We start from the raw sequence: 25,524 nt of genomic DNA, 5'->3' as shown, positions 1-25,524 counted from the left end.
GGCCACTGCTGGCCACTGCTGGCGTGAGAGTGGGGCCACAGCGAGACACTGAATTCCTTCATGTTATATACGTGTTCCCAGCCCTCCAGTGTGTATCGATCCCTGTGAATTTGCTTCTTTACAGCAACCCAACAGCTACTCTACACCTCTTCTTTTTAATACCCCTGAGCCTTAACCACTAAAGAGTCATGTCACTGGACTAATACATGATTTCACAAGCTTTTAGAAGCCAAGTTAAATTATTCTTGTGAGCATGCTTGGCTATGGTGGTGTCTTTTCTTCATATCATAAAACCAGTGTATATTGTACAGGTCATCCTTAAGGTACACACAAATCGGAATGAAGGAGCAGCACCAGAACCGGGCCTGCAGCCCAGGCCTGGAGAAGCAGAGCCCGCTTGCCTTTCCTACAGAGGGTGACTCGTGAGGACACACGGTACATTAAACAGCTACTACAGGTGGTGTCTGCGGCTGAGCTAGAAACTTAAGCCAGCCCTCTCAAATCCTGCCAAGTATCCTGTACAGTTCAGCATCGTCCTTCAGCACAATACTTTTTGGGTGGCCATGCCATCTAGGGCGCACTGGAAGAGTCGGTATCAACTTGCAGCGTACTTCTGAGTGTTTATTTATATATGACGACTCCAACAAAGCTTTCAGAACGCTTAACTGTGGATGCTGAGCAAGGCAACCAACCTGACAGCTTCCTGTGCTAACATCTTTGAAAAGAAGGTGAGTGTTGGGAAGAACCAGGACAGGTATGTACCTCTTCATGTGTCCCACTAGCAAATGTACTCAAAGCCTTCACCCTGCTGAGGCCAGCTGTAGGGCAGTGGAATCTGCTAGGTGTCTTACAAGGCACAACTGAAATTCTGCTAAATTCTAGGAGAACGCGTGGAGAAAATGCTGTAATAAATCCTTTGAGCAAGTTGGATTGATTCAATCATTCAACAGCTGCACTGCAACTGCCCAGAGAGCACAGGTTTCTGGCACAGCCACTTGGAATTCCTGCCAGCACACACTAGCTAGGTATCTGCAGCATTGCCTTGGCTAACAGCTCTAAAAGGGATCCTCTGGCCAGCCACAATCCATAGAAAACTCATTTCCATGCTGCCAATCACAGAGCAACTTCAACTGCCTTAAAGAGAAACCTGAAATTTAATAAAAGATCTATTTATCTTTCTACAGAGTCATGAATATTTCTTTGGCTCTTATCACTAATTATTCAATATACGTGTGTCAAGAGCAACATTCCCTGCCTCTTCCCCTAGGCCATCCCCTCATCGTTCAGCGACATCTCTGTGCAGCAAAAGCCACAATCTGCCCTTGATAACAAATAAGTGTATCGCTCAGCAAGATCAAGAAGCAGTTGCTGCCTGCGGGTACTGCTGCAAAAAAAGCACTGATGCTGGCAGTGTTTATTTCAAGGGTGATGTGGATTTTCCCAGGCTAGTCTGCCTGGGGCAGGAAGGGCTCTCTGAACGGTCATTCACAGCTATGACTCTAGGACACTAATCTTAAGGACCTTGGGAGACCCTAGCAAAGCATTTACGTGGGATTTCAACCAGAGGAAATAAGCCAGAGTGCCATGGTGAAATCCAGGACAGCCCTGGGCAGGTAAGTCAGGCATTCAGAAAGAAACCTATATATCCTCGATGCATCTATCCTGAATTTCACCTGAGAAACTAGAAAAGTAGTTCTTGATCTGTGCATAGCAAGATACAGCGCAGCTACAGTAGACCTGAGACCACCGGGGCCACGTCTTCAGAGCAGAAGTGACGTGCCTGTGACCTGCGGGTCCCATTATGCAGGTAAGAGAGACCTGCACCGTGCACACACAGATCAGCTGCCCATGCACGGTTTCTCTGGGGACTGATGGCAACTGCTTTTGCAGAGAAGCAGCTGGCTGATCAGGAAGCACAAGGAAAGCTGTGTGATCCTACTCCACAGTGTGACAAATCATGTGTTACATTGCCTCATGGGCTCCCAGGTCCCATCAAAGACGAGTGTCCATGCCTGGGTCCTTTGGTCCTATATATAGATGGTACTATTTGAGGAAGAAGAAAAGCTTCTTTGAGTGCCATTCTTCAGGCCTCGCAGCTGGAGGCACAGCTTCTGCAGAGAGGGAGGAACAAGAAGTCGCCTTCCCTCTGTTTTTCTTATGCATGAAGTTACCTTGATACAGGAGGTTGTACAGGTGCACTGAAGTCCTCCCACGCCTCGCTGTTTTTGTTGTTGCTCGGATGCTGGAGTCCCTTCCTTCCCCCCTGTTAATCACTGTCTCCAAGCTGCCTTTCAGAGACAGGAGCTACCCACGAGCGTAAAAGGCTGCCTGTGCTTTCCCCTCACGCTGGGTAGCAGAGGGCTGAGATGAAGGGGAACGCCAGAGGAGTAGAAAAATAGATGAAGGGAATTCTTCAGGAGAAGGACATACATTAGAGCATCCTGAGTGGAGAAAGTGACAGCCACAGATCACAGAGAAAAGAAAGGGAGAGACTGAAGAAAGGGTTCCAGTAGCAGTGGGTAGTTAAGGCTGCAGTGAAGGCAGTAGCTGTAGGTAAGGCTGTAATTAAGGTAGCAGCTGTAGTTAAGGCTGAGTGCTATTCTGCCATTAAAGCTTCAACTCAGTCATTTAGCTTTATATGAGAAAACTCAGCATCTAGCCCTCAGCCATCTTACAGTTGTTTACTCCTTGAGTGCAATTACATTTCCGGGGAATCTGCAAATCAGTTCATCAATTAATCCATCAGTTCAAATTATTAAGACTTGGAACCTTTAAGAGATCTTAATTTTAAAAAATGAAACAGACCCCTGTATTAAAAGGGCACAAAGATTGCAAAGTTAAGTATTCAGAAGTTAAGACTTGCTAAAGCAAAGCTTGCCAAGATGACACTGCCCTCAGCGGTCAGCCAGGCGGGCCGGGGACATGCTGCTGTCCCCGACACCTCTGCTCTGCTCGTGGCCGACGTCGGGAAGTCTGTACAACGTGGGGAAGTTCAGCGCCATGAAGGACAAGCCTGGGATAGAGGCAGCTGACTGACGGACTGGAGAACCAAATTCTCTCTGCCCCTGCCACAGAACCCTTCTGTGAAAGAAAATGAACAGGTGCCTTAAACTGAGATGCTCACAGGTAATTATAAGTTGCAGGTTCCCCGTTTTCAAACTCACAGTGTGACACATCTGAAGTTTGATTTATGGTGTTCAGAAGTGTGCGGAGCCGCGGCTGTGGTCGGTAGGACTCTGCTCTCCCAGCAAAGGACTGTTATCAGGCCCTGAGTATTCTGATACCAGGCCCCAGAGCATCCAACTGGTTGTTAATTTTGAGTTTCATTTTGCAGAATCATGTGTCCTCATATAAATCAGATCAATGTGGCAAACGTAATACGAGAACAGTCTACTTCATATTTGTAAACCTAAGACACTATGATGAAAATCCTACCTAGCATTCATAGCAAGGCTTGAATGCAGTGAGCAGAAATTATGAATGGATCCATAAAATGAATGATGAGGAAAAATCAAATATTAAAAAGCTGTTTATTCAAAAAAGCACAGCATCCAAACACCAAATGAGGCAAAGATTTGTTGGGGAAAAGCTGTACAAGCTCGTAATTAATGGCCATACCCTAATGTGCATGGGCTAAGTTAATGTTATGCTGGCAATCTGAAGAATAGCACATCTTAAATTCTCAGTTCTTGATTTGGCAGACTTAAACCTCTTTTACCATACCCTGGGATGTATTATAGGGGAGGCTGGTATTAACAGTTATTAATAAGGTTGTCAGGTATTTCCCTTTATAATCCTCATTTTAAGTTGCTTACGACTTACAATCAATTTAACAACTTAACAACAATTTTCCTTGCTTTTCGTCTGCCTCAGACTGGTTTCATGTTTGTGTGTGCATGCTACCTAAGCCTAATCTAAATTAAATGTTTTTTCCCATAATGAAGGGAAAATTTCTATATCCTCAACTGCAAAGGGAAATCTTGAATATTTGTTTGCATCCTCTAGAAAAATGTACTCAAACTGCCACTAGAAAACTGCAGTTTGCATTTACTAGCTAAAACACTCTGCAGCATCAGGATCAAAATTCTACCTGCACTGTTAACACTTCACAGAACAGTTCTACCTGAAACCGACACTGTGAGCTGGCAGCTCGTATCACAAGGTACCAAACCTCAAACCAAAGGGAGTGCAAAACCAACAGGAAACAGATCTAGGATTGACAGCAACTGACCGGGACAACCAGGTAGGGGAAACTAGAGCTGGAACCTAAAAAGGATCTGGGATCTGAGGCCAAATATGGAGCTGAAATGACTGGGAGAAGTTGGCAAGACTGGAGTGTAAATCAGGGAAGGAGACGGAAACAGAGTGCTGGGAATCAAAGATCTCCATGAGATGGGGTAAAAAGTACTAATTCTGGCATTTCCAATTTTAAGAGTCTAACTTTGAAACCCTAACAGTAAGTGGATGCAGGACATCTGCATATGTTTTGGACAACATGCACCCATTTATTATAAAGGGGAAAGGATACAGAATCAATCATAGAATCGTTTGGGTTGGAAGGGACCTTAAAGATCATCTGGTTCCAACCCTCCTGCCATGGGCAGGGACACCTGCCACCGGACCATGTGCAGCATCTTGTCTTGTCATTAAAATCAGAAATGCTGCTTGGACACCGAGGTGTGTGGCAAGTGTGTGGCTCTTCTGAATTAACGGCTCATCACAGGTGTGCTGACACACCAAACACAGATGTAAGGGAATCTGGAGCTAGACGACCTCTGGTAGCATTTCTAACAAACACACAGTGCATTGGTTGTTATAAATACCCTGAGCTAAAAACGAGCCAGTAATCAGTCCTAATGAGAATATGTCCTTTTTCGTCTGATCGATCCAGGCAATCTGTGGGTCTGCAAAGTGCTGCTAGGAATTGCTAGGGAGAGCTGGGAGCAGGGTAATCGTGCTGGAGTTGGAAGTTGCTGTTTTCTGCCATTATGCCACTGACAGGTGCAAGGCTTTCTTCTCACTCTCAGTGAAATCCTAACCAGCATCGCTCATCCCACATGCACACAGCTTTCTGTATCAGGCCAGGGGTTCTTCTACAGAGACACCAACACAGGGAAACTGTTGCATACGGTCAGTTGTGGGAATGTCAGCAGTGGTCTCAGCCTCCCTACTGACTGCCTCTGCAGAGATGGGAGCTGGTGCTGGAGAAAGCTCCATGTTCATGTCAGCTCTGGCTGGCTCTTGGTCGGGATACGTTTGGAGGCAGGGAGCACAGAGGCTGGTACTGCTGTGGGCTCTCAGCCACCTGGCAGCGTGCAGCAATCTCCGTGCAGCAGGACTCAGTGTTTCAAAGTTGTGATGAGTGAAACAGAAGCGAAGAGATGGCAAAAAGGTTTCTGCAAGGGGCAATGAGGAATTTGGAAGGATCTTTGCAAACTCACAAGAATAGTAACTCAACAGTTTCCTCTTAAAATCCTTCATTTTAGCCACAGGCCCTCTTAGTTCACGAAAAGGGAACAAGGATCAGGGAATGCCCCAACCGTTTCTACTTTTCCAAGACTCCTATAGAAATGACTGCAATTTATGTTCAGAGCAACTTGAGCACTGCAATGACTCGCTAAGATGGAGAACTGAAGCAGAGAAAGGTAATTTATCTTGTCTAAGACCACCCTGAATGCCTTCAGCAGAGACAGAAATCAAGCTCAGATCACCTGGGTCTCAGTCCTGAGGTTTAACCATGAGGCACTCGCTCTTCTTGCCTAGTGACAACTCAGGATAGATTGGACAGTATCTACCATTCTGAAACGCTGCAAGGCAGCAGGCTGGGGAGAACTGTGGAAAGAGACGGGGAGTGTCTCTGCATGCCATTGCCTGGATGGGTGAAGAGGAGAAAAAGCCAAAGAGATCTAAAATACTAGCAGCAGCATCCTACCACATCTTCTGCTTCTCCCTTGTCCGCTGTTTGCTCGCAGACCTCCCCTGCTCCTGGAGGAATGCAGAGACTCACTGTGTTACTTTGGCATTGCAAGGACCATCGCTCCGTGAGACTGCCTCGCTGTGCAATGTCTGCCATAAACAGAATTATTCCCGCAGACCCTACACACAGCTCCTCTTCCCCTCAAGGGTCTAAAGCCACGTGTTTAAAATGATGGCTTATTCCTCTGTGCTGCGTATATGCAGGATTCACACAATATACATTTCCAGTAACGGGGATTCATTACAATCAAGGCCTAACGTGCAGTCTGTCAGTGACAAATTATGTCAATGAAACAGCAAGTCCATCCTTACCTCCCTCTCCTACACAAACACAACTGGACTGAACTTTTGATTGTTTCCCCCAGGTAGGCACCAGTGCTGGAGAAAGCCATGCAGATGCGAGGAGCAGCTCTCAGAAAACACTAACTCTGAGGTATGCAATACAGCATACTTCAGGCTACGATATTATCTTCACGAGGCCAGACAAGGCTCTATGGTGACCTACAGCCTACCCAAACTTTGGACTAAACTTAGCACTTCACTTGTGACAGCAAAGAATTTTTGACTGCACTGTGCTGCACTGACAAAGTTAGCTGCATCACATGGCTCAACCCCATCTGATCCTCCCACTCTGACTGACAGAAATACCTGGAGACTCCTTGTGTGACTGTCAATGGAAATGTTACAGTTTCATCTCATTATCAGTGTTCACAGCACAGATAAAACCATTCTGGAAATTAACTTCTGGGTGCACTGAGGAGCATCTCATTAAAGCTCTGTACCTCAGCCATGATTCACTCTGTTTTGCTCCTTTTCATGCTGGCTGAAAGTACCAGCTACAGGGGTAGGTAAAACTGTTGCCTTGAAAAGCTCTGAGGTTGGTTACTGTGTGTGCTCCAAGGGAAAGGGAGTCATAACTGGATTGCCTTTCTTTGTGAACAGTGCGGCATATTGTTATATACTCCTTCCTTCCTTCCTTCCTCCCTTCACCCCCCAAACCAGAGAGATCACAAGACACCAGTATCAGCCATGCTGGGCTCCATGCCAGGAGAATTAATGAAGTGGTGTAATAGCTCACACGGAGGCCTAGTGATTGGCACCACACTTAAAATGCATCTGCAAGGCAGGAGATCATAGCGTTGCTGCTGTGTTCTGTTTATTACAGGCACATCTCTTCCGTCCCATTGATTTCTTTACTAGCGCGTTTTAAGGCCGCAGTGTGGGGGCTGGCTCTGCTTGAAGCACGGAGGTTTGAATTCCAGCACAGCTTATGGGAAGGAGCTCTCTCTTTGAGACTCTAGACCTGGATGACAGAGCCCGGTGCTAACAAGAACAGGAACCCTGCCGAGAGGTTCCCAAGGAGTTTGAAAAATCTTACAGGGCAATGTGAGCCCAGGTTGGTTTTTATACTTCCTCTTGTTCTTTCCATGGAAGCAAGTGGGGAAATTTTCTGTAAAGAGTGTAGAGGCGTTGTGGTAACTGCAGGGAGGACTTCATTTCCTAATCTAGGGGGGAGGTTTGAATGCAGCTACAAGCAACAGAGGTGCAGACTTGTAGCTCCTTGCTTTTCATCTGTGTTGTTAAGAGGTCAAATCCTGACTTGACACAGACAGAAGGAACGGGTGGATCTCAGTGTACTCATCAACCAGCATTCGATCACATCATGAACTTAAAATAATTTTGCTATCCATTATTCATGACTCGGAAAGCAGAGCTGTGCAGCTCGGGACTGAGAGGCAGTGGCTGGGCTGTGCAGGGGACCACGATGGCTCCACGGCTGCCCCGGCTGCCTGGGCTCAGAGCACGGACTGAAGGAACACGGACTGCAACCCGCTGGGGCCGCAGCGGGCCTGGAGTCACCGGAGTCACCGGGCCGAAGTCTGGATGGGAGGAGGCGGAAATCTGCCGGTACTGTCTGCAGCTCCAGTTGCTGCTGGATGCTGTAGCAAATTCAGACACAGCTGAAAGCTGGCGCAGTGGTGCCAGGCTGCAGCAGCTCAGTGCAGCTGCTGCCCTTGCTACAGCTCAGCGCAGCAGCCCCCTGCACAGTCAGCATGGCACCAAGGCTCAGCTCTGGGGGGCTTAGGGGGCACGGTCCAGTGGTGCCTCTAGAGGTGATGGTGATGAGAGGGCACTGCCCTCAGGGAGCGCGTCCCCAGCCAGGGACCCAGGATTTGCTCAGCTCTTGGGCTTATTATTGCTGGCTCCCTTAGAAATACCTAGAAAGGTCTTGAATTGCCATGGAAATGTTTTTAGATTGCCCCTGCAATAATCCTCCTAGCAGTCTCGCCTTGCTTGTAATTGCAAAGGACCCTGCTGCAGCCATGCATCACGTCAACTTACTGTCTTGCTGGGAAATAACGATGCATGGTGTAAGTCTGCAGGTCTTTATTGAAACCGTTACTATAGACAACTTTTGTCTGGAAGCTATCACTCATTTTTGCAACATGTTCTGTGACACTTACCCACAACTGGTTTCTAACAAGCTGTCCCCAACCTGCAGTGATGCCATCCCAAAGTCTGCTATCCGGATGTTGTTCTTTTCATCCAGCAGAAGGTTTTCTGGTTTTAAGTCCCTGTGGCTGTAAAGAGAGGATCAAAATGTGAGTTAAATTATCCACGACAGCTTTCCCACTCCAAAGCTTGTTCCTTACCCAGCACAGCATCCAACCTATTACATTTTAATTGATTTCAGGTTTTTTGCTGTCCCAGGCAGGAGAACACACATACCCAATATCCAGCCTTTGCAGTACTCTAAACGCACCCCAAATGCCCACTCCTGATGAATGCAAGGCTTGAGCCTGCAGTGTACTGCCAGGAAACGAAAATCTTCAACTTCCAGCAATACCAACACAATCTGAGGGAGAGACTGAGAGAAATAGGTAGGAGGAGAGTTTCAGCTTGGATTTAGGGCTGATACACTCCATCACACGCCTTGAGGTAGGAGGCAACACCATCAATACATTCTGTCAACAACAGGGAACAAAAGGAGCGATATCTAGAGAAAAAAAACATCCTTGATGTAAATGCTACTGCAAAAAGCCCCTATTAGGAGTTGTTTACATAGGCACATGGCTTTGAAATAATTTTGGGTAATTAGGTCTGATAGAGAAATCCCTTCAGCCCAGCACTGCTTATAACTGAGGGCGCCAGCAGTGGGAAATTAAGAGAGAGGATTCCCTCCTTTCCATCAAAGCTCGATTCTCTTATTATTTGGTAACATGGGAAGAGCCAGGCAGCCATGACCTTCAGGATGGCAACTCCTGCTTTCAATCAAAGGTTTCATAATTGACTAGTTTATTAATCTCCATTATCCGCAGCCAACACCACTGTGCAGCCACGTCTGCTTCTTAGTACTCAAGTGCCTCTGTACAACTATAACATTTACATGATTTTATATCCAAAGACAAAAATCTCGCACAAAATTTGTGATGACTTTGCTTTTTCCCCCCTTTTTATTTGCAACTCTCAAAGAGTCACAGAGATGAGAGAAGCACTTTGAGCAGACTAAAGCAGCAGCTCTTTTCTTGGTTTTGCCTATGAGTAGGCAAAACGAGCCTTTGATGTCTTGCTAATAAAAGGTCCAGATAGGAGCACTGACACCTCGCAGGCAGAGCGGCCAGCTCTGGTGGCCAGTCCCAGCTGGAACCTGTGGAACATGGGCAGCTGACAACACGTGCAAGGATCAGGCAAACAACAGTCATTTGCAACAAGGGGTCACTAAAACCATCACCCTGACCAGAAACTGAACTCAGTAAAAGAACCAGCGTTAGGACAGTCTAGTCCAGTGACACCCACGACGCAAGGCAGCCTTATCGTCAAGCCATGTCCTCTTCACTTTTTAAGACGTTCCTCTAGTACTCCTCCTGTACCAAAGTGTGATAGTACCTCTACACCACTGTAAAGAAGGACAGTCTCTGCCTTCTCAGAGAAACACGAGAGGTACGACAATGTCTTGGAAATTATCTCCCCTGCTCTGACGAGAAGATGGGAATGATCAGTTAGAGACAACTGGTGAACAACGCACAGCGATTCTGTGCAAAACCAGAGCACACTGGAACAGCACAGCTGGGGAGTGTAACAGGTGTTTCCAAGGCAGACTTCCAGCAAAACAGCACACATTCAAAGCAGGCACTGGTCATTTACCTTATCACCAAGTCCTATGTTTCCTTCCCCCCTCACTTTTTAAAAAAGCATAGAATTTGGTCTCCAATCTTATATAAACAGGATGAACCCTGCATGTTAACGTGGCCTTGTTAACCATGGGCAGACAATCCAGTAGATAAGGGTGCCATTCAGATTTGCACATATTTTCATCTGACAGAGCAAAGGTGCTTTATCAAATCTATCTTTCTCATAGAAATCAAAGTTTCAAGGTAACTGGAGACAGTATACTTATTAGCCATATAATAACTATCAAGATAGTCATACCTACTTGACAAAAAAAGCATGAGATCAGTGACAAGGAGATGTTCCAGAGGCAGTGAATGACCAAAAGAACCCCTGCATGCCACCATCAAGGACAGCAGTCCTGGACAAACGCAAGATCATCAACATCTGCCAAATGTGAACACGCTGCAGCTGCAACAGTGCAATGGAGAGCTCACAGTCCTGAGGCAAGCTGGGCAAGCTGGACACTAATGAGACAGTAGTGTGTGATTTAATCTTTCCTCCAGCAGACATCCTGGACAGTTCTCATCTTGCAACTGGTTTCATTAACGAGGTGCTGGGAAGATCTCATCTGACTGGGGAGATGCCCTGAAGTTCTCCTGTCTGAGGACAGTGGCAAGGAACAGCTCCCTGTAAAGCGAGCAGTGCCTGTTTGATGTGATGAAACAAGAAACCTCCCCATAGCTCCGGTGTGTCCTTCTGCTGTGCAGTGTGTGGTTTTTCACTGGCTGTGGTTGGTTTCCAGTCTTGACCACTGCTCCTGGCTGACTGCTGGACAGGTAACATAGTGCAGAAGCTGAGGGTGCTGCTGTCTGTGCCTGTTCCACTGATATGCTGTTTGTGCCCCGACTGATATCACTCATACACGTTCAATCTATAGCAGGCATACTGCTGGCATGTGCCTTTTGTACCTAAAATTTGAAATTCTTTGCTTATACTAAACTCATGTAGCTCTTTTAGAAAGAAGAAAGAGAACTTGAAGGAATGATCAAGGCAGAGCACGACCTAAGTACAGGATGTCCACAAGCGTTTCTCCAGCCTGGATGCATGCTCACTATAACACATGTTATTTCAGGAAAATAGTGCAGCTAAAGGAAATGCAAAACTGCTCCCCTTCCGTGCCCCAGAGCTACCAGCCTTAGCAGACCTGCCACAGGCCCTGCCTGGAGCGGAACCTACACGAACCTTGAGCCAACCCCACTCCCAGTCCACCAAGAGGCAAAAGGAAGGGATGACACCTCTGAAAATGAGAACAGGATTCACTGGTGGAAAGGAGTCTCTGCCTCCCTATTTCATCCCGTCTTTGCATCAGCTGGGATCCACAGACAGATAGTTTTAGGCCTGGGTTATTAGGGAGAATCGAGTGGGATGATCAGGTTCCTATAAAGTGGTCAATATATTCAGGGTTTTTTTAGAGAGCCACTGCAAGGGAGAGAGGGAAAAGGGGGAGCCACCATCCACATTCCAAACACGGAGTAAGCCAAACCTCCTCTGCTGTGCGATGCTCTTCCATGAATGCTCAGCCTGCAGGGGCTGATGGTGGTCTTCAGGCAGAGGCCCTGACCCACCTCCCAGAGGGCATTCTGAAAGCTTTAAATTGGGACCTGGGGATCTGTGGGACTGGGATAGTATGTGTGAAAGGAAACCTGGGGTGGCAACACACCTTAAAGCTTTTTTTCTTTTTTGTCCTCTGGACACTCACCAAAATAAAAGCGGGAAAAATTATCAGCTCTCCACTATAGCCCACTGAGCAGAGAGGAGAGTGGGGACTCCGTCAGGAATTGTTACATTCATTGCTGACTGGGCCCTAAAATGCAGGAACTGTCATACCACAGTTTTGCGTTTCTCTGACCCTCCTCCACCCCTCTTTCAACACAGTCCCTAGTGCCCGGTACGGATGGTCCGCACAGGAATGTCATGGCAGCCTCAGTATTTGTTTTATATTGTGCCAGCACCCCTCTCAGAGATCAAGGTGCTGGTGGGATCAGGCAGTTGCTTGCACATTCAACCACAAGAGAATTTTATGCCCCAATGAAAATTTTCTTCCAGCTGGAACATTTCTCTGCTATCCATCTTTAGACCACTTCGAATTTGCCGAGGCAGCACCCTGGGGGGATAGAAGCCAGGCCAGGAGTCTGCACCACAGTGGCAGAACCAGCACCACTGCCACCGAAAATGAGACAGTGAAATGCATTTACATTTCCCATCTTTGTATTGCCAGCTTTTCAAACGCCAGAAGGAAGGGAGAGGAACATATGGGAATAGGGAAGGTTTGTTATAATTTACCTAAGAGCCCAGCAGCCTGGATAGCCTCATGCATTCATATTTGGGAAGAATTCTCTTGTGCCAAAATCAAACAAAACAAAACAAAACAAAAATCCCACCGTATGTGGTAATTACTTGGCATTAATGGAACATTGCAGAGTAAATGCATTTAATTTGGTCCCATTCCAGCTGATCTCTCTGGCTCTCCATGTCTTATATGACCGCATCAACTCCTCTCTCTGCAGGTGAACAGAGGACTCGTTACCCTTTCCTTGTTCGAAAGGCTCTAAAGCTGTAGGGGCTTTATCACATGGCTGGAAAATCAGAAGAGAAGAAAGCACCTTCTTTATTGACAAACACGGCAAACTCTCCTATTGAGCCCTGCATGTGCTGAGAAAGAACATGAAAGAGAAATGCAGCACTGCAGAAGCAGTCAGTGCAACCCTGATCGAGGGTGGCCACAGACTCCCAGAGCTTCTCAGCCAAGACAACAGAGCAAGAAGTTAGTACCAGGAGCCTGCGTATGGCAGGCTTTCGAAGGGAGAGCGCGTGAGTAGAAGCTGTGACAGGGGAAGCACACACCGTCAGCCTCTCTGCAACGTCCCTCTTTCACAGATGCCAGCAAAGGCTGTACAATTCTCTTGCAGAACAAGATGGATACAGAGAGAGGTCTGAAAAAATTGTCCCATGGAAATGGGCACAGTTCTCGGTGGTGATGCATAGAAAATGAAAGGCACACACATGCGTTACCATGTTCCAGCTTCCCGCTTACGCACCAGCCATGCTTGCTTTCCAGTCACTCCCAGCGATGCTATTCAGACAGCTCCTCTAGCTGCCTCCATCGCCTTTCCAGTCTGTCCTCCTGCTCTGGGAATACCCCCGTCTCTGTACTGCAGGCAATCGCAGCATACGTAAAAAAGAGAAGTAAAGCACTCTCCCTGTCACCCAGGGTTGGCAGAAGATTTTTGGAATCCAAGACTCCAGACCTTGGATTCAGAGGAGCTATGTCACCTGGCACGAGACGATGAACTAACCCATTATTTTAAAGTGATTATTGAGCTGAAACGTTCATATCAGTTTCTATGACAACTTATTGTAGGTCACAGATTTCTAACCCAAGAAACCTCCTAATTGGAGGAGTTGCAGGTCGTTTGTACTAATCAAATTGTTAGCTACTTTGAAAATGCTTTTCTTACTGACCCCAAACTCCCAGAAGGGCCAGACCACAGAATAATTGTTCTGTAGTATGCCTCTTAAAAGTGCCTGATGTGATGCAAATAATTTATCAGTAATAATTAATAGAAACAATATTTTTTTATTTTCCTGAGCAGAAAAAGCCTTTCATCTTATTTTTCTCTTGCTTCTGCAAATCAGATCCCAACTTTTACCTACCTACAGAAGAATCTTTGTTGAAAGCCATGGTTGCTATGCACAAATTTAGTAATTTCACAGAATTCTGCAGAAAAAGTAAATATCGTTATAGCTAGGAAAAAGGACAGCATCTATAAACCTATCAGGAGACCTGGAGAGGGTTTGTATGCATAAAACCTTGCTTACTTTTTAACAAATACTTCCACTATCTGTTAAAATACATTGTTTCTCCCTACCGACCTCAGCTGAAAACATATATTCATGTATTTCAATGCCGGAACAGACTGCCAGGTCTGATCACCACTACTGTACTTGCCAGAGAATGTCACCCGGTTATGCTTATGATACGATAATGCCATTTTTGACTTTTCAGTGGCTTATGTAAAGAAGTAAACTTACAAAAATACATGTTCTCTGACTTTAGCTGAGCTGGTAACTTAGCCCTTGGCATTGCAGATGCCGTACTTGATGGCTTTTCTCTGGTTCTCTGTACAAGGGAAATCTCAAAATTCCTCACTGTATTAGAATAAGTCTCAGTCACTGAATCCAGATCTGAAACTCCCAGATTTGGGCAATGATTGGTGAATCTTAGCTCTCAACAGGGAAAAAGGTACCCTTCTCGCTTCTAATGGTCCGAAAGAAAACTTGAAAACCTAAAGACTTGATGACCAGAAAAAAACAAACTGAACCAGAAACCAACCTGATTAAACACCACAATTTCTAGACCAGTTTCACATCTGGAGGCCTTAAGTCACGATTTTGAAGCGCCCAGCTGCTGCAGTCCTAAGCTCGCGACAGCCCATCCCTGCAGAACGCCCCAGCGGGCTCCTTACAAGCGACGCAAGGCAGAGCAGGGGTCCTGAGGGGGGTGGCACCACCTGACAGAACATGGCACCTGGATTCTTTGGCGTTCTCTGCTCCTTGAAGACACCCCAGGTTTCTCCCTAAAAGCCTGCTGGCAGTGCTCTGCAGCTCCTGCCTGCGGGAATGTACCGGCGGCGTTGGGACTACTGCTGTGAAATCCTGAAGCGGTATTTGATGAGAAGCTGTGTGCCCCCTGCACTGAGGGAAGAACTCAAGGCAAAGTCAAACCAAGCTCTTCCTCACTGCCTCAGCCCTCCCAGTCACACAACCCCCCTCCCAGTCACACAGCCCCCCTCCCAGTCACACGGCCCCCCTCCCAGTCACACAACCCCCCTCCCAGTCACACGGCCCCCTCCCAGTCACACGGCCCCCTCCCAGTCACACAACCCCCCTCCCAGTCACACAGCCCCCCTCCCAGTCACACGGCCTCCCTCCCAGTCACACGGCCCCCTCCCAGTCACACGGCCCCCTCCCAGTCACACGGCCCCCCTCCCAGTCACACATGGACGCTTCAGCCCTGTGCTACTCAAGCACAGCCCCAGGCAGTGAAAGGAGAAAGGACCCTCATAATTGTCATTTATCAATATTCATAGAGAACCTGCCTTAACCCCTCTTGTGCATGATCGGGGAAAAAAAAAGAAAAAAACCACCTCAAAATGAAACCCAACCAAAATAAAAATAAAATGAGCTAATCATCTGGCTGCTCAGTACCGCGGGGGATTTCCTTCCCGTGTCACCGCTGCCCCGCGCAGTAATTGGCATTATCTGTTATCTCTGAAGCCCTAATCAGGTTTGCCACGGGGCACTCTCTGTAATCATATTTTTATTTGTCAGCCTGCCAGCCGCAGGCCCCAAGCGCGAGCTGGGCCGAGGCACGAGCCCGCCGCCCCCCGCGCGCGGCGCCAATCCGGGCTCGCGCCGGTGATGTCACGCGCGGCCAATGGGGCGCGCGGCAGCCCCCGGCCCGCCCTCCTGCAGCATCCCGGAGGGGGGGGGGGGGGGGGGGCTCGGCCCGGGGCCGGGGGGCTGCGGCGTCCGGGGGGGGATGGCGGCGGCGGGGCCGCGCTGAGCCGCCCCGAAGGCCCGCAGCTTGGGAGACCGGGCCCGCGCCGCCGGGGGAGCGGCGGCCGGGGGGGACCGTGGGCTCATCGCCGAGGGAAACTGCCCCGGCCGGGGCGGCCTCGCGGCGGCGGCCTGGCAAGGCCAGGGGTGCTGAGCGCCCCGGCCCGGCGCGGCGCAGGGCGGGAAGCACCGGCAGTGGCGGCGCCCGCTGAGCCGGCCCGGCCAGCTCGGGCACAGCACCGTCTGCGGGAGCCCGTGGTGCCTCCGCACGAGGCGGGCTGCTGGCACCCACGGGTGCCTGCGGGTCCTGGCACCTGGTGCTACGTACACAGCAGTGGCCCTAAAGGGCCCCACAGCGCGTTGCCTATAAGCTTTCCCCCGTGGCCAACCTGTACCACAAAACCCTGGTAAGTGGCTGCACCTCGGAGCGAGGCACATCAAATACTGCCCCGCTGCCTCCATTAAATAAAGTAAGAACGCAAAGCTCATACTTTGGGAAAACTGCACACAAACAGACTAAGCTCCAAAGTGTATTCTGCTTCCTGGTCTGAGCTGCTTGCTTGTAAACACCTCTCAGACGCAGGCGATCCCTCCACGCAGTAGCAGCAGAAGCCTTTTACTGACGGGAGGATTGGGGAATCCTTTCTGATTCTTTGATCCAGGAATCCTGCTGCATCAGTACATTTTGAGCGCTGAAAGCTGAATGCGGTTACATACTGCTGTGAAAGTAAGCCACAGGTATTTCAGTGTTTTGGGAGGTCCGGGAAGAAGATGGGACAGTGACATGGGGCTGGGGACACCAGGCTATCAATCTGTTCTGCCAGTAGGTTAGAGGCACCCACGTTTAGTCATTAACCAAAGCTGAAGCCTTCATTTTTCAACGTGGTCATAACTGGATAACCTGGCTGATGAGATGATTTGTCATTTCACTGCCCCACGACAGGACAAGGTCAGGCTTCATTGCTTAGGAAAACACATTAACTTTTATACTCACACACATGCACACAACTATATTTATGCATGCTTTGATTTTTGAAAAGGGTTTAATGGTAACTGTCCAGAATAGAACACAGAGTCTAATATAACACAGACCACACAAGTCTCAGAGTGACCTGGAGGGAGGGAGAGCTTATGATTTACTGCTAATTTATTCAGCACAAGATGCTAGTCAAGTGGGAGCTGGCAAGGAGACAGGGGATTTACTTCTAAACAAGACTACTGCCCACAATCCAATATGTTTAACAGAGGAAAATGGGTTCCTCAGGAGAGATGTGCACTCTGTCTTGGAAATTGCACATATCGTCAAACCTGCAGAGGTGCTTGTCTGTCTGACAGCCTCACCAGAACCCTCACTCAGTTTATTAAAGTCTGCCACATCAAGAGGCATCCATCACATGCCCAAAGGACTAGTATGTATGCGTATATAATGCATGTTCTCATAGAAACTTCTATCCCGATGGAAATTCATGTTTTTCTGGAATATTCATTTGGAAGAGTAAATAATTTCTCTTCAGTTGTACTTCAACATTTCTGAGTCTTCTTGGATTGGGTCTCTAAGCGTTAAGCCAAGTAGGGAACAGAAACATGTCTGTATGCAATCCGTCAGTGCTTACGCTGCCTAGCCTACACAAAAATTAACAGCTGTACAACCTCCCAAGGATTATGCTGATTGTAAGAAGGTCATGATCACTCAATGCAGTTCACTAGCAGGGAGGAAAAATTGTGGAATTCCGGAATTAAACTTGACAGAGGTCTCTGCCAACAGAGAAAACTTAGATCCTCTGGGTAGGGCACGCGACCTGCCCTTGGCTCCTCTGAGAATTTCTCTGACCATGGTAACCCTGCCTGCGCCAGGCAGCCGTTATCCTCAGGACCTTCTCACCCAGATCTACCACCTCGGAACTGCATCTCTGGCTAACAGTATACTTTTCTTAATATATCGTCAAGAAAGGCTCTTACTTCCCTTTCCATTTATTAGAAACATGCTCTCTTTCAGATTAACATTTCCTGTTGAAATGAGTCAGAGATGTAGAGGGAGGGGGCTAGAAGACCAAGTGAAACATTTAGGCATCCTTTTTTGGTGCGAATACCTAGTTTGCAAGTTCTCAGCACAGAACTGGGGGTGCAGAGAATCCCTGTACAGTCACTGAGAAGTAACCGCACAGTGACCGTGCAAATCCAGCTCTGCAGGATCTGTCAGTGGCCCTCGGCCGCTTGGGGGGGGGGGATCTGTGGCCGTCTGGGGCTGTGGAGAAGCAGCCACACGGACATAATGCAAATGGTCTCCCTCCGCCAACCTCACTGCCAGGAGCTGCATTTCTGAGAAATAAGTGGGCGGTTGCGGGCCAGCCACTATACAGAAACTCTTGTGCTCAGACTGATTATAACAACTTGATTTCAGTATAATTTAAATTACCTAAACTTGCTGAAGATGAAGGAGAAACTGGTCCAATTTAAAACGCCACCTGAAAAGCACAGGTTAAACCACACCTGATGGTCAAATTGTACGATGGAGTTAGTGAGTATCAATAGCAGTCAGATCAAGGAAATTCTTCCCTACTGGAAAGGAAATTAAAGGCAACAGTGACTCAAATGCCCAGAAGGGACTCAGTGAAGGTTGCCAAAAGCCAGCAGGTTTCCAAAAACTGAAGGAAGCCACAAAATGACTTTGCTGTATTTGTAATTGTCCAAAGTTTCTTCAGGGATTCATTTTGATATAGTGCATGTAATTCTTGGTTATTAGCAAGTGCCACAAGAATGATGGAAATTCAGCTGCTTTTCCTTGGTGGTTTTGGTTGTCCTGGTTAAAGCATTCCCTGTGAACGAATTCTCCTCCAGCGAGAAATGACAATCTTCTCCATGAAATGTCTATCTGTGACTGATGCACTGTCTCACAGGTGGCCAAGAATCTAAAAACACATCAGCACTTTACACAATGCTTTTAGAGCTTTACAACATCAGTTACTTAAAAGTATCAAGAAATAAGAGCTCTTTATCCTGTGCTTTTATGTAACGGCTAGCTCCCGTTGGAAATGGCTGTACTCACCATATTGAATGACTATGGCAGAAGTCTAAAGCAGAGATGATTTGTCGGAAGAACTTCCTGGCTTCTTTTGGCGTCAGTCTTCCCTTTTTTACGAGATAGTCAAAGAGCTCGCCACCTGACACATGTTCTAGCACCAAATACCTAGAAAATAACAAAGCCAGGATTTTGTAAGCACATTATCATACCACGTCACTCACACAATTATACACAAACACACGGTCAAGGAGAACACTTCTGTAAAGAACAGGGGAAGAGAATCAGAATTTTAAAATCAGGGGTGATTAATATTTTTAACAGGGGTTCTGCAAACTTCAGGCATGCCACTGTTGGATTCAGTGTTCAATATAACAGTGAGGGATAATCCAGAAGCCAAAATTGCCTCAAAAGACCAGGAGGGGAAGAAGAGAATAATCAGGTATAAGCTTTCACAGCAGCTCTTAAACCTACAGTGGAATAAGACGGCATGCTAGGAAGCCTTAACCAAGCTGTCAATTCCTTTATAAAACTGTTGTGGTGAAGCTGCACTCACATACTGTTCTGTCTTGCTGAGAACCAGAGAGATGTCAACAAAATAGAGGGAAAGAAAAAAAAAAAAAGAAAAAAGGTGAATAGTTTAGAATATGAAAAAAGATAAGAACAACTATATGCATGCAGCCTATGTAAGGGCTTCAGCTTTTGCTGCTGAACAGCAATGATTTGCTGGAGTAGCTGCTCTCCCTTGCAACTCACATGTGAAAAATGTGACACTGAGTGAATAAATGTGGCACAACAGGGACCCAGGAGCAAGAGAAGAAACCTCAGACCTCACACAGCACTCCTGGCAGGCAGAGAGAGAAGCAGGAGATCTTCTGGAAGGAAAGGACTTGCCATAGATGGGCTATCTTGTTGTAAGTAGGGGTAATGAAAGGCAACTAAGCAGAGGAAAACTTAGTATAAATCTCTGGAATGTTGCCTAATAGTGGGAACGAAAGAGTTTCCCCACGGCAGTAGCAGGAACACCATCAACTGAACCATTTAAAAAGAAACCAGATATAATATGGACAAAGCAATAGGCTTCTGTTGGCAAGAGGATTGCTGGAAACCTCCGTGGACTTTTTCCATCTCTACTGTGATTTTGTGCTCTACTGTCTCCTTGCTTGTTTGCCCAGCTTACACTATTCTAATACAGAACGAAGAAATTACGCAGTGAGATTACTTAGTCAGAATCTGAAAGTATAGTATAAACAACAGATTATTATTCTTTTTACTGAAAAATCGCTTTTGTTCTTTGGCTCTGCTAGCTGGTTACACCCTGAAGGAGAGGCAGGAACCTGTACCCTCACTGCCTGACCCCCCTGATGCGAGTTACAGGGTCGCATGGCAAGGCTTGTCATCTGAAAGGTGCTTTCTGTAAAGCAAGAGCGCAAGGGGGAACAGGGCATTCCAACCTTTGGCAGATGGTTTGAGAAACATCACCAGAACACTTGCAAACAAGAATTAGGTCTTTTTCCAAATTTTGAATGTAATTCTCCGTCCCCTCCTCCAACAGCACAGCAGCCCAGGCTGGACATGATGTGCTGCGTGACCCCCATCCCTCAATGCCTTGCTTTACAGCAAGCTAGTTTCACTGCCAGTATTAATCCAACTCTTCAAATCTGTGTGGACAATGAAAATCATTAATTCAGGATACTGTCTTTTCTGTACCTGACGCAGTATAATCTCAGAGGAAATTTCTAAATTTGAAATGGAAAGAGGAGATTATTATACATTTGGGGGTTAAACTATTCCTTTTTCCCAACGTTTCCGAAAAGATGGAACAGTAGGAAGACTAAAAGCTGCTCTGAGGAAAGTAAAATTGTCTTAATGATGACAGCGTTAGCCTTGAAGTTGCAAAAGTGGGATGTGAGCTCCTGGTCCATCATCGGCTCCTGTGTGAGTTCCTTGTGTCAGCTCCCAGCCAGCACAAGGAAAAAGCACTTCCCTGCCTTACAGAAATGCAGCAGGAGGCAGACATTAATACTGTCTTGCCAGCTAAGTAGTACGAAAGCACAAAAAAGGGGGCAATAAAATGAAATTATAAACTTTAGGGAATTAAAATGGTATTTTCTGCATTTTTTTACCAAAATAGAAACAGTTACAAGAAATATGGTAGTATTGACATTTTTTTCATTAAAATGACTTAAAAAAAAAAGAGAAAAATCTTGACTTGAAAATCACATTTGGAATATGTGGATTATCTTCTCTCCAAGCACTGCCTACTGAGTACACCGGTAATTCAGAGATCACTGTTTATCCACACTACGTTTTTTGAGCAGGACATAGAACTGTGCAGACGGAAACCATGGGCACTGGGGTGCCCACATGTTCAAGTCCCAATCCTCACTTTCCCAAGCCTTGGCTAACGTGGTCTGGTAAGGGGGTTTGCTATATAACTCATTCTCCTTCGCACACTAGCGACAGATCTGGCTAACTATCCCATATGGCAGATCCAAGCCTGGCACAGAATCAATCCTAAAATTCTCCTTGACAGCTCCCTCTCTCGCTGTGCCCAGCAGAAGCTGGATACAGCAGTGCATCTTGCCCCCAAAATTCAAATTGCTAGCTGCTTTCTTTTTCTGGGAGCTATTTTATGAAGCTGATTGCAGTTACAGGCATACGAAACACCCTCCACGCTGGTTTCAAATGCTCAGTTTTGGAAAATTACAGACCCAGCATTTCTGTCACCCACAGCAGGAACTGCAAAGCAATTTATTTTCATCAACTTCATCTTATTAAAAACACTCAACAAAAATGCACTGACACGTTGTATGAAAAATAAAACAAATTGAAAGACAGGGAGCATTTACAAGGTTATTCATTTCTGCTTGCCACCTAGAAGCACCAGATATAATAATGGAAATGAACAGGGGAGAACATTTGAAAAAGATTTGTGCCTATGACAAGTCAAGGGACGCAGAGAAGCACAGCGACGATGTATTCTGATCTGACAAAGCCCCCAACGTGACAGGAGTGAGAAGGACGACAAACACATTTCCCAGTGGTCAAGTGCAAGAAATAAATGCTGCAGGGATCATTCCACAAGTACTATGTGGTTATGTTGCAGCTAGGATTTCTGAGTTTGGATCTGGAGCTGGCCACCTGCCAACCCTATTACCTCCAGTGCGATGCATTTTATTTTTTTTAGGACAGCCCCCAAGTAGAAGATTTTTGATTAAACAAGGGCATAATTCAGCACCTGCCTCCATCCCTATGCAAGCCAATGTTTTGCTGGCGCATTACATGGCACAATAGTAGTACACATGTTATTTCCAAACAGGCCAACAAGGGGGGTTTAAACATTTCCAGGTGTTGCACCGATTCTAACCATCACTGTGCAGCTTACACAACCCCCACTAAATGCTATGTATCTGTCCATCTGTGTACGTGTGAGTGTGTTTGAGTGACCCCATAAAAGAAGAGAATACGTGCTCTGAAAAGCCGAACAGAAAAAGCAAAGGAAAGAAAGAACATTATTCCAGAGGCTGGAAAGTAAGGCACACAGGCACTACGCCTTCCCTGAGAATCTGTGGCACAGAAGAGAATCCAGATCTCCTGAGTTCACGTCAGCATCTAAAATCCTTTACTTTAGCAAAGTGCTATAGGATTGGAAGTATGTCAATGCCAACTCTTGGAGGATCCAGGAGAAGGTAAATAACACATAGCCTGCAGGGGAGAAAAACACTAAGAAGTATTTTCCTGAGTTTCCCCTTACCTTTTATCTTTCCCAGATATGATAGGTTCTCATCTCGCTACAGTACTCCTTTTCCCATTTATGCTAAGGAGGTGAGTGAACTCTAAAAATCCTAGAACAGTAACCAGAACTAGTCTCCTTTTCCATTAGGAGATGAAAAGTAACTTACTGGTGAATTAAGCTTTTTTAAAAATCCTGTCTACATAAGATTGACAGCATCAGTCTTCCCACTGTAAAAACATAGGAATCCCTGCTCTGTAATAGCCATTGCAGGAAGGTTCAGGGAAAGGAAAGAGCCAGCCTCTGGCTGGCAGCATGCACGCTACCTGCTGTGATAATACAGAGAGGAGCTATATTAGGACAAAAGACTCTGTAAGAGCACTTAGCTCTCAAATCTTGGATGCTCTGGACACACACCAGCTCTTCTAATCCTTACATTTCACATGACAGAAGCTTTACACGTTATTAACCTCCTGTTCTTTACTGATAGGGAGTTGCAAAGCCAAGTGACTTGCCCAGGGTTACAGCCACCCAGTATCAGAGCTGGGATTAGCACCCATGGTCCCTTTTGCCTTCTGCTCCACGCTGTCCCCATCACCAATTTCCCCTCTGCTTGCTAGGAGACTAGAAAAGCAAGAAAACATGATGTTTCTGCAACTCAATATGAAGCCGAGTGCATGTGGTGTTAAATTCTCGATTACTGGCTTTCCTCACCAGATACATTCTTCAAGAGGTTGCAAAACTTTTCACGGGCCACTGACTGCTTTCAAACAGACACCAAGGTACACATCTTGCATCGTATCTCATGTCCTGCCAAGACGTGAACCTAAAAAACTAACTCTGGTGAAATTTTTTTAAATACCCAGGCAAATGATTCGGTGTTCTCACAAGACACCCTCCTGCACTTGGAAGAGCATAATTATTAATGACAGAGCTACATCATCATTTTTCGTCGGCTCCTTCCTGAAGACTGCTGTGATGCCTGACAACAGCTTGGACTCCCCCATCACAGGGTCTCCCGCAGCTGCTTTGTGTTTGGAGGGCAGGCTGACCCGGGCATTGGCTCTGTTTTGTCCCATTCTCATCCAGTGCCAGCACAGCAAGGTATGACCAGATTGCCTTTGCACTACAATACTGCGAAGACATCACTTAAAACAGCAACAAAGAGACTTTTGGTGATGATTCCTCCTTCCCATCTGGTGGACTATGCTACAGCTTCTTAAAGGCTGCCTTCGCTGAAGCCCTAGGGAGCTTCGAGGAATAACTCACAGAGCTCTCACCGAGGCAAGGCAGCTACATGCTACCTCCAAAGCAGGACTGTTAACAAAAGAAATAGGCTGGCTCTGAGCAATGCCTACAAAATGCTGTTAAAGAAAGACTAACTGGCACAAAGGCCATCAGGGCTATGCATCATGGGATATTTATGGTAAAATAACAACAACAACAAAAAATCACCCAAACAAAACACACCAGTTGTGATCTGTAAAGAACGAAAAGCCATTAGCAAGAATGGTGTGAAATACTAGAATTCTTGCCTGTCCTGGGTTTGGCTGGGATAGAATTAATTTCCTTCCTTGTAGCTGGTACAGTGCTAGGTTTTGTGTTTACTATGAGAGTAACGCTGATAACCCGCTGATGGTTTAGTTGCTGCTGAGCAGCGCTTACTCTAAGTGAAGGACTCCCCCGTTCCCCACGCTGTGCCATGAGGAGGTGCACAAGGAGCCGGGAGGGAGCAGAGCCAGGACACTGACCCGAACTGGCCAAGGGGCTATTCCGTACCACAGAGCATCACGCTCGGTACATACACTGGGGGTGGGGCTGGCTGGGGGCTGCCGGTCACTGCTGGGGGGCTGGCTGGGTGTCAGTCCGCGGGGGTGAGCAACTGTGTTGTGCACCGCTTGTCTTTCTTGGGGTTTATTTCTCTCTCTTTTTCTTTTTGTTACTATTATCATTATTGTTATGACTATTATAATATTTTGCCCTATTTCAATTACTAAACTGTTCTTATCTCAACCCATGGGGTCTACCTTTTCCTGACTCTCCTCCCCATCCCACCAGGAGAGGCAGTGAGCGAGGTTGTGTGGTACTTACTTGCTGGCCGGGGTTTAACCACGACACAGCCAGATGGGATTGCCACAGCAGCCCATCACCGTACACCCCAGTGTGGGTATGCGGCTCCAGTTTTCTCAGCCTTATAGATGAAGACAACTTATGAGACATTCACAGCTACACAAATGAGGTCCTCTGGGACAATACAAATGTATTTATTATAAAAGTGCTAAATGAATAGAGGTCTTTAGATGAAAGCTCATACTGGAACACAAATATTTCAGGTAAGCATTATAACTGCAAAAAACCAAGAGTAACAAGAAATACTCTCTGGTGCTCTAGGAATGGCAGTCAATTCACATAGCTTCTTGTTTTGCTCAGGCAGTAGAGGGTTTCCTCATACGGGCATGTGCTTAGCTGTCTGTTAGGGAACCAGTTAATAATCCATCTTTTTATTAAATGCTATGATATTTACACATATGACACACAACCTCTCTTAAACCTAAACGAGTGTGCTGGTCTTCTACATGAGCCCGAACATACCGCGGGGTACATCACACACTGCTGGGTGATGTTCTAGGACTTTTACTGTGCCAGAAGTCAGACTGGATATTCACGTGGCACTGGCCAGCTTTTAAGATGCCCAACTTCAGGCGTGCACTCCAGCACCTTGCAAACCCCAGTGCAGTTATATAGAAAGAGATACACAAGAAGACATGAAAAATCAGAGTGTTTCTGTTTGCTTTCTGTATGCTCAAGAGTTTACCGTTTTGTGATGCCTATGGCTAAGACCTTTCATGAAATGACCACCCCTGCTGAGAAGCTCAGGTACCCTGGTTTATCACTTAACAGTTGATACTTGAAAATCACGAGCATAACCCTAAAACTGCGGAACACGGCATGGCGCAAGACACTGCGGAGTTGATGCAGATGTCTAAGCAATTACCGAGGGCAGGGACACATATCAGGCAGGGATCTCCTTTGTAAAGACAGATACGTCTTTAGTTCTTTC

General features: G+C 46.6%; 1 protein-coding gene and 1 long non-coding RNA gene across 16 annotated transcripts in view; one reads left to right on the top strand and one right to left on the bottom strand.

The window, feature by feature from the left end:
• BRSK2 (BR serine/threonine kinase 2) overlaps positions 1-25,524 on the bottom strand; it is a 315,828-nt gene that overhangs the window by 76,230 nt on the left and 214,074 nt on the right. For all 15 annotated transcript variants that reach the window (XM_056354309.1, XM_056354311.1, XM_056354312.1 and 12 more), the window contains exons 4-5: positions 18,755-18,895; positions 8,442-8,558 (exon numbers count right to left, since the gene is read on the bottom strand). In XM_056354309.1, the coding sequence (XP_056210284.1) occupies positions 8,442-8,558; positions 18,755-18,895 (258 nt within the window). The remainder of the gene's footprint in view (positions 1-8,441; positions 8,559-18,754; positions 18,896-25,524) is intronic.
• Positions 18,904-24,643, top strand: LOC130156109 (uncharacterized). Its single transcript, XR_008824326.1, has 3 exons — positions 18,904-22,419; positions 23,181-23,245; positions 23,330-24,643. It is a non-coding gene; the product is annotated as an uncharacterized LOC130156109 (long non-coding RNA).

This window comes from Falco biarmicus, chromosome 10, assembly GCF_023638135.1.
Source record: "Falco biarmicus isolate bFalBia1 chromosome 10, bFalBia1.pri, whole genome shotgun sequence".
NCBI classification, from domain to species: domain Eukaryota; kingdom Metazoa; phylum Chordata; class Aves; order Falconiformes; family Falconidae; genus Falco; species Falco biarmicus.
Note: the sequence above shows the minus strand (reverse complement) of the source record. Positions and strands in the feature narration are given on the sequence as shown.